Below are 15,499 nucleotides of genomic sequence, written 5' to 3'. Positions count from 1 at the left end.
TTTCTTCAGCGTGCATTAAAATAAAAGATAAACAACGTTATTGACTCTCTGATTGCATCGTCACATTTTTGTTTTTTAATCATATTGTTTTATTATTTTTTTCAAATTAAAAACATTATTTTAATACTTATTTTTAAGGCTTGTAGTCTTTATAAGTTGCAATAGAAAACAAAAGTAGATTTAAGAAAAACGATATATGCTTGTAGATAACAAACAATTTATAGTCTCTCTCAGTCTTCTTTCTATTTCTTCAGCTTGCGTTAAAAAAAAAAAATTAACAACTTTGATTGCATCGTCACTTTTTTTTTTAAATCATTATTTTTTTCTTTTTTCAAATTAAATACATTCGTTTAATACATATTTTTAAGGCTTGTAATCTTTATAAATTGAAATAAAAAAAAACATTTGATTTAGGAAAAACAATATATGCTTGTAGATAGCAAACAATTTATAGTCTCTCTCAGTCTTTCTATTTCTTCAGCGTGCGTTAAAAATAAAGAATAAACAACATTATTGACTCTCTGATTGCATCGTCACATTTTTTTTTTAATCATATTATTTTTATTATTTTTTCAAATGAAATACATTATTTTAATACTTATTTTTAAGGCTTGTAGTCTTTATAAATTGCAATAGAAAACTAAATTGGATTTAAGAGAAACGATATATGATTGTAGATAACATACAATTTATGGTCTTTCTCAGTCTTCTATTTCTTCACCAATCAAAATAAAAAATAAACGAGATTATTGACTCTCTGATTGCATCATTGCATTTTTTTTTTTAAATCATATTATTTTCTTCTTTTTTCAAATTAAATACATTATTTTAATACTTATTTTTAAGGCTTGTAATCTTTATAGATTCCAATAAAAAACAAAATTAGATTTAGGAAAAACTAGATATGTTTGTAGATATTGATAACAAACAATTTATAGTCTTTCTCGCTCTTCTTTCTATTTCTTCAGCGTGCATGAAAATAAAAATAAACAACTTTATTGACTATCTTTATAATTTAAAAAAATGTTGTGAACTGTTATTTTCCTATGTGATTGCTACCACTGAATTTTCCTTAAATTGTGGTTTGTCTATTGTACATTATTTTAGTCTTTGATTATCAAACTCTTGTTGAATGAGAAGATACTAAATGTCTTCTACCATCTTTAGCTTTACCTCCATTATTCAAAGAAGAGCTTAAGGATGCAAAGGCTACAGAGGGAGAAAAGGCCGCCCTTCGATGTGAGCTCACCAAACCTGATGCCACCATAGAATGGAGAAAAGGGAGCCAGAATTTAAAAGCTGGTGTCAAGTACACCATAAGGCAGGAAGGGGCCCTTGCTGAATTAATAATTAACATTCTAAACGAAAATGATGCTGGGAGTTACACATGCGTTTGTGGAGACCGGGAAACCACAGCCACTTTGACTGTGAATGGTAAATTAAGTGAAATTATCGGGGGGTTTTTTTCGTGACTTATTTATTTACCTCTTATGTAGGCATGGGCTGTTCTATACCTAAAACCTTTTTGTAAGAGTGTCAGCTATAAAGTTAAATGGCAATGGTGACATATTGGTCATATTAGTAGGGTTACCCAGCATGGCAATCTCCAGTAATGACCAGTGGCAGAACTTCCAGGGTTGCAAAGGTCACACTTGACTTGCGGTGTTCCACTACTATAGGGGGGGGGCAAGAAGTCAAGAAGGGGACCGTTAGGTCTGTGTGTCCTCTGGTAGTCTGCGATTGCCAGGAGGACGGAAAGTCCATCCAACTCTTCTTTGAGTCAGAAACTACTATTTCTTCTAAGAAGTCAACAAAAACAAAACACTAACCAATGGTCTTTTACATTCTTGACATGCATTAGCTCTTCCAACCTTCTTTAAAGAAAAACTGGTCACCATGGGGTGTGAGCTCCTGGAGCTTTTGCCAGGTACCTGCCAACTGACTATCCAGACTGTAGAGACCTGCGTTTTTCCAGACAAAGCTCAGGATGGTGGCCAGAGCCCACAGGTGAGGCTTTGCTTCCAGGTGTGTCAGTGTTGGAACTACCAGGGTTGCAAAGGGACCAGAGAAAAGGCCCCCGGGACCCATGGAAAGGGCCCCAGGAACGGTGGGTCAGGGGGGCCCTTCATGGTTTCTTGCACCAAAGGCCTGAAGGTTCTATTTATGCCTCTGGTAATGACACATACAAAAAAAGCTGTAACCTAGTCCTCCAGTTTGGAGGTTGGGCATGGGATGAGAAAATAACTGTTAATTCTATTGAGTAGAAGTGTTGTAGCTAAGAATAAGTAGCTCATTTGATAGTGATGTTGATTTTTCTGGATACATTTACTGGATAGGTTTTGTTATCTTTTTTTTAACTGGCTACTTATAGATAGGTTACAGGGTTTTAAACTCATGAATACAACTTTTCGTTTATGGGAGGGCAGTCCATCCAACGCTTCTTTGAGTCACAAACTACTTCTTCTTCTATGAAGTCAACCCAAACCCTAACCAATGGTCTTTTACATTCTTGACATGCAATAGCTCTTCCAACCTTCTTTAAAGAAAAACTGGTCACCATGGGGTGTGAGCCCCAGGGTGGTTCCTGGAGCTTTTGCCAGATACCTGCCAACTGACTATCCAGACTGTAGACACCTGCATGTTCCCAGACGAATTTAGGATGGTGGCCAGAGCCCACAGGTGAGGCTTTGATTCCAGGTTTATCAGTGTTGGAACTACCAGAGTTGCAACAGGACCAGAGAAAAAGGCCCCGCGACCCATGGAAAGGGCCCCAGGACCTCAGGAGGCCCTTCATGGTTTCTTGCACCAGAGGCCTGAAGGTTCTATTTATGCTTCTGGTAATGACACATACAAAAAAAAGCTGTAACCTAGTCCTCTAGTTTGAAGGTTGGGCATGGGATGAGAAAATAACTGTTAAGGCCATTGAGTAGAAGTGTTCTAGCTAAGGATACGTATCTTGTTTGATAGTGATGTTGATTTTTCTGCATACATTTACTTGATAGGTTTTTCTTTATCTTTTTTAACTGGCTACTTATAGATAGGTTACAAGGTTTTAAACTCATCATGAATACAACTTTACATTTATGGGGGGGGGGGGGCAGTCCATCCAACTCTTCTTTGTGTCAGAAACTACTACTTCTTCTATGAAGTCACCCAAAACCCTAACCAATGGTATTTTTACATTCTTGACATGCATTAGCTCTTCCAACCTTCTTTAAAGAAAAACTGGTTGACAAAGAATCCATGGAAGGAGAAAATCTCACTCTCTGCTGTGAGCTTTCTAAACCAGCCACCGCCGTTGTTTGGAAGAAAGGTCAAACGGCCTTGAAACAAAGTGATAAACATAAGATGACCTTAAAAGACACAATGGCTGAGCTGACCATCCAGAATCTTGAATTTAAAGATGAAGGAAATTACACCTGCACATGTGGAGAGCAAGAAACCACAGCAAGTGTAAAAGTCAATGGTAAACCCCAATCTTTTCTTCTTTCTTTACGATTTAAAATGAATGCTTCAATATACATGCAGATATTATCTTTAGAACAAGACAAGTTTTTGGAGAAAGGGTTATAACTCATATTTAAAAAAAAAGTGCGTATTTCAGTTAACTTCTTATCTGCTGTCTTTAGCCAAGCCTGTTCTTTTCAAAGAAGAGTTGAAGAATATAGAAGGCAAGGAGGGCTCTTCGGTTACACTGCATGGAGAGCTGACCAAGCCTCCAGTGGCCATTGAGTGGAGAAGAGGAGATGAGGCGCTCCAGTCAAGTCACAAGTATGACATGAGGCAGGACGGAGCAATGGTAGAGCTCTTAATACGAAATTTGGAGCTAGAAGACACTGGAGAATACACGTGTATGTGCGGAGAGGAGCACTCCAGAGCAGTACTTTTAGTTCATGGTAACAATTTTACCATTCTTAATTTTTAACCATCTTTTACATTCTTGCTACCATCTTTGTGCCACGTTGCTTCACTCGATGCCCAATGTACTCTTAGTTTTTTTAATCTAATTTCTGTTGTGTTTGTCCTGCTTGGCTTTCTATGTCTATGTACCCATCAAACCTTTGGCATATTTTTTTCCTTTTACAGTTGATGTAAACCCATTACCATATAAAACCATATTAGCAACCATACGCGCTTCCAAAACCCTTTTCGTTTGGTTTTAGTTGTGATCACGTGACCACTATACATCTTTTTCATGCGTGACCTCTGAGGTTGGGAGGATGAGACTCCAAATTGGTTGCAAATCCAAGGAGCTATTGACAGCATGACCATGGGCGTAGTATAAGGGGTTGCAGGGGTCACAATCGCAACTGCACCTCTTAACCACAGAGCCTCCCTGTCATATTCTCATATCTTCCACAAAGTCCAGCTCCGATCTGCATTAGGGCCCCATAGCCACACTCCAGTACTGGGCTTCCACTATGGCTTCCACAGTCCACACCCCTCTGTTCTCATTGGCTGGGGAGAAGCTGTGAGCCATTTCCTGAATGGAGAGGAGCATGGGGTGAGAACAGTTCAGGACGGGGAAGTGTTTGTGCTGTGTGCTGGCAACATGGAATGGTAACTGAGCTCAGCGAGTTAAAGGGGTTGTAAAGGTTTGTTTTTTATTTTCTAAATAGGTTCCTTTAAGCTAGTGCATTGTTGGTTCACTTACCTTTTCCTTTGATTTCCCTTCTAAATGTTTTTTTTCTTTGTCTGAATTTCTCAATTCCTGTTCCTCCTCAGTAAGCTGTTCTGGCTGACTAACCACCGCTCAGATGATGGTGGAAAGCTTACTGAGGAAAAACAGGAAATGAGAAATTCAGACAAAGAAAAAATTTAGAAGGGAAATCGAAGGAAAAGGTAAGTGAACCAACAATACACTAGCTTAAAGGAACATATTTAGAAAATAAAAAACAAACCTTTACAATCCCTTTAAGAAGCCTTCTAACCCCCCGCCCCACCCTGGATGCTATGCCCGGCTGTTGAGCTCCTTTCCCATTACAGAACTCTATACTGCTCCTCCTCGGCAAGGCTGAAATCACATTCCTTTACAACACAGCTAGTCAGCCACGATCTGCACAGGGTGTATCTGCCTACTGCGACTACACTGCCATTTCGACCAGAGAATTTCACAGGTCAGAACGGCAAAACCAAAAAAACAGATACACCCTGTGAAGGCTGACAGACCGTGTGTAAGCCTAGGTTCGCACTGGTACGATTTGAGATGCGATTTCACATGTCAAATCGTATCTCAAATCGACGGCATTTGCCGGCAATTGTCGGCAATGGCACCGTCCTAATCGGTGCGACGCTGCATCTGCGGCGCTGCACTATTTTAAAAAAGTAGTTCCTGTACTACTTTTTGCGATTTCGGGCAGCGATTTACATTGACATCTGTGCAGAAACCTGCACAGATGTCTCTGAAATTGCAGCCGAAATCAGGACTGCCAGCGGGAGTGAAATCGTGCAAGTTCAGCTGAACTCGCACAGCTTCACTCCCGCAGCCCAGTGTGAACCTGGGCTCAAGGAATGTGATTTCAGCCTTGTGTAGTATGAGGGGGAGGAGCTGTATACAGTGCTGGGATGGGAAAGGATTTCTGCCAAGTGACCTGCCAGGGGTGATCCCCTCCTCTGATTCTCCAGCGGTGATCCCTGTCCTCTGATGCAAGGAGGAACTCAAAACTCTTAAGCCTCTTTGAGTATCTTTGCATGCGGTGGGTGTATCTGCATGCACGGTGGAGGTGGTGAGTGGTAGTGGGCTGCACTATTTTAAAAAAGTAGTTCCTGTACTACTTTTTGCGATTTCGGGCAGCGATTTACATTGACATCTGTGCAGAAACCTGCACAGATGTCTCTGAAATTGCAGCCGAAATCAGGACTGCCAGCGGGAGTGAAATCGTGCCAGGTCAACTTTTACATTGGGGCCCACAAGCTTCAAGCTAGGCCTCTGAGCATGACTACTTTTCTGTCAATAAGGACTTGCCAGGCTTTATGGGGGGGCATGTCAGGCTAAGATGTCACAGGTTGACTAAAGCCGGCCATAGATGGTTTGAATCTTGATCGGTTCGGCAGGGGCCAGCCGAGATTCGAACCACTTATGGGCAGGATGATTGTACCCAAGTCAATCCATCGATCAACTTGGGTACAACCAGCATGTTGGATTTTTACATGCGATTATTGCCAGTGGCTATAGGTGCTAACAATAATCACTGTGTTCTCCTGGCAGGGATGGCTCCCTGCGCCCCCACGTTGGGAGAACACAATACCTCCACGGGAGGGATTCCCCCATCAACACTGACTGTGTTGATTGGAGAATCAAGTGATTTTCTTGTCTTCAACCCATGATTGCCTTCATCTATGGCCTGCCTAAAGGAGTACAGCCTCACAAACAAAAGGGGGGTTGGGAACGACTTGACTATGCTACCACAGACCACAGAAGACTGGAAGGATCACCAGGTAGTTAGTGTGACTTGCACTTGCTCAATACATTACAATTAGAGTGAGGGATACAGAATAATATGGACAAGATAACATTAAATAAGGAATCAGTTAAAGCTTTGTACTAGCAGATCATTTTTGGAGCCTTGACACAAGTGCCTCCAATGCCAACACCAGCTAAAGCTCAAAAGTTATGAATAAGAAGCAATATTTTAGGTACACCTGACTACTAGAAGTTCAGCATCCTGTCCAGGCTTGAGGAACCTTCAGCAGAATTTTGGCTAGAATTCTAATGGCTGACTTTTAATATCACCCATCTCTACATTAATTGGCATATCATGCCTATGATAATGTATGCTATTGACCAAAAATGAGTTCCTGACGAAGCAAAAATATAAAGACAAATCAAAAGACACGTGTTGAAATGGTTTTGGTGGGTTTTTTTGTTTGTTTTTTTGTATGTTTTAAAGGGATTGTAAAGGTTTGTTTTTTTATTTTCTAAATAGGTTCCTTTAACCACTTGCTTACTGGGCACATATACCCCCTTCCTGCCCAGGCGAAGTTTCACCTTTCGGCACTGTCACACTTTAAATGAAAATTGCGCAGTCGTGCAACAAAATTGACGTCCTTTTTTTCCCCACGAATGGAGCTTTCTTTTGGTGGTATTTTATCACCTCTGCGGTTTTTATTTTTTGCTCTATAAACAAAAAAAGAGCGACAATTTTGAAAAAAACTCAATGGGCCAGATTCAGAGAGATCGGCGTATCTTTAGAGCAGCGTAGGGCATCTGATATGCGCTACGCCGACGTAACATAGAGAGGCTCTTACTGTATTCCCAAAAGCACTTGCTCCCTTTCTTCCGCTGGCGTAACGTAAATGGGCCGGCGTAAGCCTGCCTAATTCAAAGTAGCAAGGCAGTGGGCGTGTAGTATTATAATGAAGCGTGACCCCATGTAAATGCATGGCCGAACGAACGGCGCATGCGCGTGCATGCTCAGAATCACGTTGCAAATACTCCCTAAGATACGTCGGCTCAATGCTTTCGACGTGAACGTAACTTACGCCCAGCCCCATTCACGTACGACTTACGTAAACAACGTAAAATCCAACGGCAGTTCCGACGTCCATACCCTAAACGACTTAGACCAGCTTTTTGGTGGTTTAACTTTACGCCGGAAAAACGTCTTACGTAAACGACGTAGATTACAGCGACGGGCGCAAGTACGTTTGTGAATCGGCGTATCTCGCTCATTTACATATTCAACGCGTAAATCACGGGAAGCGCCCCTAGCGGCCAGCGTAAATATGCACCCAAGATACGACGGCGTAGGAGACTTACTTCGGTCGTATCTTGCCACAATTCAGGCGTATCTGAATCAGCGCATAGATACGATGGCGCACATTTGGACTTACAACGGCGTATCAGTAGATACGTCAGCGTAAGTCTTTGTAGATCTGGCCCAATGTTTTTTACTTTTTGCTATAATAAATATCCCAATTTTTTTTAGAAATTTTTATTTTTTTTTCTGATTTTAGTTCGATACGCATTCTTCTACATATTTTTGGTTAAAAAAAAATCACAATAAGCGTATAGTGATTGGTTTGCGCAAAAGTTATAGCGGCTACAAATAGGGGATAGAATTCTGACATTTTTTTTTTATTTTTATTTTTTACTAGTAATGGTGGCGATTTGCGATTTTTGTCAGGACTGCGATATTGCGGCGGACACATCGGACACTTTTGACACATTTTTGGGACCATTCACATTTATACAGCGAACTGTGCTATAAATATGCACTGATTACTGTATAAATGTGACTTGCAGGGAAGGGGTTAACACTAGGGGACGAGGAAGGGGTTAAATGTGTACCCTGGGAGTGATTCTTACTGTGGGGGGTGGGGACTGATCCGTGTCCCTATGTACAAGATCTCCTATACAGCATTGGTCTCCTCTCTCCCTGACCGGACGTGGAGCTCTGTGTTTACACACAGAGCTCCATGTCCCTGCTCTGTCACTGGTGATCGCGGGAACTTGGCGGACATTACGGCCGCCAGGCAAGCGCATCGGCATCCCGGTGCCGCGCCAGGCACGTGCGTGCACCCCCCAGTGGCCGTCTTTTTACAATGGCCTGGATCTGAAGTAGTTAAGCTAGTGCATTGTTGGTTCGCTTACCTTTTCCTTTGATTTCCCTTCTAAATGTTTTTTTTTTCTTTGTCTGAATTTCTCACTTCCTGTTTCTCCTCAGTAAGCTTGCCCCCATCATCCGAGCCGTTCTGACCGGGGGTGAGTCAGCTCGGCCCCTCCCTTGGAACTACATCCCCGTGTTCACAGCATCTCCCCGCAGGGATGTAGTCCCAAGGGAGGGGGCGAGCATGCTGACTCACCCTCAGCCAGAACGGCTCGGATGATGGGGGCAAGCTTACTGAGCAGGAACAGGAAGTGAGAAATTCAGACAAAGAAAAAAAATCATTATGGGGTAGATTCACGTACAACGGCGCATTATTGCGCCGGGCGTAGCCTATCTAAGATACACTACGCCGCTGTAACTTACTTTATTTTGTTTAGAATCCTCAACGAACTTGCGTCGTAAGTTACGGCGTCGTAGTGTTTCTCTTGTGGTGTAAGGGCGCGGAATTCAAATGGATGTAATGGGGGCGTGTTTTATGTAAATACGTCGTGACCCGACGTAAACAACGTTTTTTTTAACTGCGCATGCGCCGTCCCTGGGGATATCCCAGTACGCATGCTCGAAATTTATCCGGAACAAGCCAATGCTTACGACGGTGATGTCATTCTAGGCAAATCCCTATTTGCGAACGACTTACGCAAACGACGTAAAAAAATTCAAAATTGTACGCGGGAACGACGGCCATACTTTACATTGAGTACGCCACCATATAGCACCTTTAACTATACGCCGGAAAAAGCCGAACGAAAACTACGTAAAAAAATGCGCCGGGCCGACATACGTTCGTGGATCGGCGTAACTAGCTAATTTGCATACTCAACGCGGAATTCGTCGGAAACGCCACCTAGCGGCCGCCGAAAAATTGCAGCTTAGATCCGACGGCGTACTAAGACGTACGCCTGTCGGATCGATCCCAGATGCCGTCGTATCTTGTTTTGTGGATACAAAACAAAGATACGACGCAGGAAATTTAAAATTACGCCGGCGTATAAGTAGATCCGCCGGCGTAATCCTTTTGTGGATCTGCCCCTTAGAAGGGAAATCAAAGGAAAAGGTAAGTGAACCAACAATGCACCAGCTTAAAGGAACCTATGTAGAAAATAAAAAACAAACCTTTACAACCCCTCTAATGTGAGTCGGTGTTGTTGAGTTGTAAGATTTGAAAGAATGTTACATGTTATGTACAGTATGTTCAAAGTTTAGAACCTGCGTATTTACACATTACCTTCCGCGTTACGTAGCACTGCCTGTCCACTTCAAGCATGGGCTCAAGGATGAGAGCACAACAGAAGGTGATAAAGTCATCCTCCACTGTGAGCTCAGCAAACCCAACGTACCCGTGCAATGGGAAAAAGAGAACAAAGTTCTTCCCCAATCGGAGAAGCATGTCCTAAGACAAGATGGCTTAGTGGCAGAACTTGTCATTTCAGACGTCAATGAAAATGATGCGGGAATATACAGCTGTGTCTGCGGAGACCAAAAAACATCTGCAGCTGTAACTGTTAAAGGTAAAATAAACAGAACTAAAGGAGGGGGTCTCCAAACTTTCTGAGGGCCAGTTTATTGGCCTTGAGGATTTAGAGGGGTCAAACTGTTACCAGTGGTGGTTGAAAACGCCATGGTGTCGGTGAGAGCAAACCGTGCCCCATTATTGGTTTTAGTAGAAAGAATTGTTCCCCATTTGTTGGTTTTGAAATTAGGAATGGCCCCTCATTGTAATGCCCCATACACACGATTGGATTTTCCGTCGGGAAAACCTTGGATGGTTTTCCCCGACGGAATTCCGCTCAAGCTTGGCTTGCATACACACAGGTCACACAAAAGTTCTCTGAACTTTCTACCGTCAAGAACGCGTGACGTACAACACTACGACGAGCCGAAAAAATGAAGTTCAAAGCTTCCGAGCATGCTTTGAATTGTTTCCGAGCATGCATCGGAATTTTGCGCATCGGAAATTGCTGCAGACGATCGGAATTTTTGATCTGAATTTTTCCCGTCAGAAAAATTGAGAACCTGCTCTCAATCTTTTGCTGGTGGAAATTCCAACAGCAAAAGTCCGATGGAGCCTACACACGGTCGGAATTTCTAACCAAAAGCTCGCATCGGGCTTTTGCTGGCGGAATTTCCGACCGTGTGTACGGGGCATTAGTGTCTGTGGGAGGAATGGTCCCCATCATCGGTGTCTGTGGGGAGGAATGGTGCCCTGTCATTGGTGTCTGTGGGAGGAATGGTGCCCCATCATTGGTGTCTGTGGGAGGAATGGTGCCTCATTATTGTATCTGTGGGAGGAATAGTGCCCCATTATTGTATCTGTGGGGGGAATGGTGCCTCATTATTGTATCTGTGGGAGGAATGGTACCCCGTCATTGGTGTCTTTGGGAGGAATGGTGCCTCATTATTGTATCTGTGGGAGGAATGGTACCCCGTCATTGGTGTCTGTGGGAGGAATGGTAACTCATTATTGTATTTGTGGGAGGAATGGTCCCCCTTTTTTGTTGTCTGTAGGAGGAATGGTGTCCCATTATTGTTGTCTGTGGGAGGGGTGGTGCCCCAAGGGCTGGATAAAAGGCAAGCAAAGGGCACATCCAGCCCATGGGTTGCAGTTACTGCACTAAAAATTTTTTTTAAAAAATATAGACGCACACTGCAAAATCTTGCACATTTTTTGGTATTGGGTGAACTCACCTTGAACTTTCTAGAATTACATTTGTAACAGTCACCACCGTTTACGATATTCCCATTCCATCGCCCCTACGACAGCTTATCTGACAGTCCAACCATCCAGCAGACCCGATCCATTCCGTAAGAATTCCCCCAGAATTAAGACGAGACAAGCTCTGTTTTTTCTGAGTCAAATGAATGAACGGTTTTCAATGGTATCTTAGCTTTCTTATATACAGTACAGCATGTTAAAGTCAATCACAGGGACAAAATAACTCTCCACCCACACATCACACAATGGGGGTTCAATCACATTCTTTTAGATAATGACATCCAGTTGAGCTAATCATTAGTCATCCCCCAGACGTCCCGTCTCCGCAATTAGAGGAGGTAATTACTACAGCTTGACAAGCCACATTCCTTTACTAAACATAATTGACATGCTAATTCCCTACCCCGGAAAGGAGACATCTGACCTTTTCCGACTTAGTTAGCATCTCAACAGCCTAGGTTAAGCATTGAAGTAGACACTCTTATTGACCGGTTGGGGGTCAGCATGAAATCAAACTGTAATATGTCCAGATCTCCTGCAATACATGAATTATCAGTAATATCCCATCTCATGTAATTTATAATTAATATTTGTCAGTCACCATATGCCCGAAAGGGGCACAGGGTGAAACTAGACTCAAGAGTCATTAGTGACGCTGGCACAGGAGTACCCCCCATCCTTCAAAAGTCTTTGGGTTTCATGGGTCATTCCGTTACAATAAAAAGCTATTCTTGGAAGAACTTTATTGACTCAATAGGTTAAAAAATTTTATTTACCTCTGATAGACCTGTCTTAAAAGTCTGACATCCCTACTTGCGTGAGAACTTCAGGCATTTTTTTTTGAGCCCGACATCAATATGCAGCTCCGGGGAGGTGCTTCTGTGGCTGATACAGATCCTAGAAAAAATTATGTGTGACGGAATTTATTCTGCTTACTCAGTATAACAGTATAAAAATAGGCAAATTTCGACATAGTTGATTAGACTTGCTGTGTATTTAGGTTTATATTGATCAGCAGCATATGTAAGTTTTCATACCGGTAACAATGTCTTCTACATTCTACCAGCTTTGCCACCCAAGTTCAAAACTGAGCTAAAAAACAAAGAGTGTGTGGAAGGGCAGTCGGCCATTTTGAACTGTGAGCTGACCAAGGAAAACGCTCGCCTAGAATGGAGGAAAGGAAACGCGGTCCTCCAGCCAAATGATAAGTACAAAATTAGCCAGGATGGCTTTAATGCCGAACTTGTGGTTCACAACTTGGCTTTTCAAGATGGAGGCCAATACTCTTGTATGTGTGGAGAGCAACAGACTTCAGCTACATTAGTAGTGAATGGTAAATTTATAGATCACATCCATTGTACTGCTACTTACTATTACGTTTGCAATTATACTAGTAGCATAGGACTGGTAAACTTACGCTTCAGTATATATTAACCACCTTAGATGGCTAATAACTTTCTAAAACCGAATGTTGTTACTAATGTCTAAACTCAAGAATAACTATGTTCAAGCTAAAAAATTGCATATGTGATGTAGGCTGCCCATATTATTTGAAATGGGCTCTCTGGGATTTTTAAGAAGTCCCTGAAAATGTTTGCAATTGCCTGTGGATTCTGCCAGTGGAACCTTTATGCCATGAACACATGGTCGGAATTTCCACCAGCAAAAGTCAGATCTGAGCTTTTGATCAAAAATTCTGACCGTGTGTACATGGGAGGGCTGGCAGCCTTAGGCCTGGGGGGGGGGGCAAGTTCAGTCAAGTGGCCCATAGAGCGTGGAAAAGTGATGGATCGAGGAAAACAGTATAAGATTTTTCATGACCACAAGAGTCCGCACAGAGCCTCCCCTTACATCAGAGTCTGCACAGATCCCCCCTTACATCAGAGTCCGCACAGACCCCATATACATCAGATCTGATGTAAGGGGTGTTCTGGGAAACTTGATTTAAGGCTGCATTCACACCTTGGCGTATTTACGCCCGACGCTCGTGCCGCTGGAGGAGCAATTTTACATTGTTGTCTATGAGATGGTTCACATCTCACGCCGAAACGCCGTACGCCTGCCGCCTGAAAACAAGTCCCGGACCCTTTTTTTCAGACGGCTTTCGGCATTCGGCATAGACAACAATGTGTTGTAAAAAAAAAGGTTAAAACGACCCATTTTGTCGCGGCAAATCGCGGTACAATACGCCGCAATTTGTCGCGGCAAAATACGCTGCGTTATAGTGTGAATGCAGCCTTAGGGTGCATGCTGTGCTATTGTGTAAAGAGGGTCTCTTCTCACCAAAGCCTGCCCCCCCCTTTCCTTTAACAAAGTCCACAGAGCACCCCTTTTTATACACTGGGAGGCAGGAGAGACTAGAGAGGATGAGCTTACCAGGATGGAGGCTGAGGCACAGGCAGGCTGTCTGATGCTTCTTTTGGGTTCAAACTTCCTGTCCAGTGCCCACACATGCCCGGGGAGTGTGGGCAGGGCAGACTCAGAAGGAGGAGGAGCAGATGAGCTCTATCTCTCCTCGTGTCTGTGCAGAGAGAGAAGGGAATGTCAGCGCTGGTGTGCGCTGAGGCTGAGCTATGTGTGAGAGGAGACATAGCTCAGCTCTGCAGCCATCTACCTCGGAGCTGACACAGGCACAGCTGCACAGTGGGAGGTGAGCAGCGGCCGTGACCCGTGTTAACAGAGCTCCAGCCGGCACATTCCTGCTCTGCAAAAACAGCATTTGGTAGTGGCGGCCGGTGGCTGTGCATAGTGTCACTAGCCCGGGGGGAGATTTCCACCCTGCCCCCCCTGCCAGCCCTCCCCTGCGTGTGTATGCTCCATCGGACTTTTGCTGGCGGAGTTTCCATTTTACCATTGTAGTAAATCAATGTGTTACTTTTGAAGGTTTGTCTGGTGGGGAAGGAATAGGTCCTAATCGTCCGTCTGTTTGTCTCAATTTTGCGCCAGCTTCGCCGCCAGAATTTAAAGAGGAACTGAAAAGCCTTGAAGCCGTAGAAGGGAACTCTGTAACTTTGCACTGTGAGTTGACCAAAACAAACGCTTCCCTCGAATGGCGGAAAGGACAGAAAATTATCAAGTCAAGTGAAAAGTACAAGCTCGTACAGGAGGGCCTGGTGGCAGAACTGGTTGTAAATAATCTGGACCAACACGATACCGGGAGATACATTTGTGTCTGTGGGGATAACCAGACTGCCGCGTCATTGACTGTGAAGGGTATTCTAGAATTCCTAAGTCTTCTTTAGACGTCCATTAACAGCATCTTCATCACTTTGTGTTCCTCCTTAATCAAGCATCTTCGCCTTCCCTTCTCATCATTTTTCGACTCACTCTTCATCCCATTACTATGCCTCACTTTTAACAACTAATCCTTCATCGTCATCAACTGTTGGTTCTGCGGCTGATTTATAAATCTGATCTTTTTTTTATATTTTCAGCACTTCCTCCACAGTTTAAGGAAGGACTAGCGAACAAGGAATGTGTTGAAGGTGAGTCAGTGAAATTGCATTGTACGTTGACCAAGCCAAAAGCTTCTCTGGAGTGGAGGAAAGGCCAGAAGACCCTTAAACCTGGAGATAAATATAAATTTGTCCAAGAAGGTCTTGTCGCTGAGTTGGTTATTAGTCAACTGGACCTGGAGGATGCGGGAGACTACACATGTGTGTGCGGAGAACATAAAACATCGGCCTCCATAACTGTGAAGGGTAATTTGTTTTACAATTTTTTACTTTTGGGATTCTAATTCCAACCTCATTCTTCACCAGTTTCTATCATCTCTTCCATCATCTTTGTTTCCCTTTTTCCAACTTGTTTCATTTTTATCATCATTCGTCGTAATCTCTATTCTTGCCTTTTCATCTGTTCCATCCTACCATCTGTCGCTCTGCATTCCTTGTCCCTTGATTAAGTCATCACTTTGCAACTAATATTGCAGACTTTGCATTGTATATACACTATATTGTCAAAAGTATTGGGACACCTGCCTTTACACATGAACTTAAATGGCTTCCCGGTCTTAGTCCGTAGGGTTCAATATTGAGTTGGCCCACCCCAGCTATAAAAGCTTTAACTCTTCTGGGAAGGCCGTCCACAAGTTTTAGGAGGGTGTCTATGGGAATGTTTGACCATTCTTCCACAAGCGCATTTGTGAGGTCAGGCACTGGTATTGGAGAAGGCCTGG

General features: G+C 43.2%; 1 protein-coding gene across 1 annotated transcript in view; it reads left to right on the top strand.

Annotated features, from left to right (window-relative positions):
• The window catches only part of OBSCN (obscurin, cytoskeletal calmodulin and titin-interacting RhoGEF), a 640,872-nt gene that overhangs the window by 229,187 nt on the left and 396,186 nt on the right, over window positions 1–15,499 (top strand). Inside the window, exons 45-51 of the mRNA XM_040354276.1 lie at window positions 1,168–1,434; window positions 3,200–3,466; window positions 3,630–3,896; window positions 9,851–10,117; window positions 12,389–12,655; window positions 14,269–14,535; window positions 14,757–15,023. Coding sequence (XP_040210210.1) covers window positions 1,168–1,434; window positions 3,200–3,466; window positions 3,630–3,896; window positions 9,851–10,117; window positions 12,389–12,655; window positions 14,269–14,535; window positions 14,757–15,023 — 1,869 coding nt within the window. The remainder of the gene's footprint in view (window positions 1–1,167; window positions 1,435–3,199; window positions 3,467–3,629; window positions 3,897–9,850; window positions 10,118–12,388; window positions 12,656–14,268; window positions 14,536–14,756; window positions 15,024–15,499) is intronic.

The sequence above is a fragment of the Rana temporaria genome, chromosome 5 (genome assembly GCF_905171775.1).
Source record: "Rana temporaria chromosome 5, aRanTem1.1, whole genome shotgun sequence".
In the NCBI taxonomy this organism is placed as follows: domain Eukaryota; kingdom Metazoa; phylum Chordata; class Amphibia; order Anura; family Ranidae; genus Rana; species Rana temporaria.
This window is presented reverse-complemented; position numbering and strand designations above follow the sequence as displayed.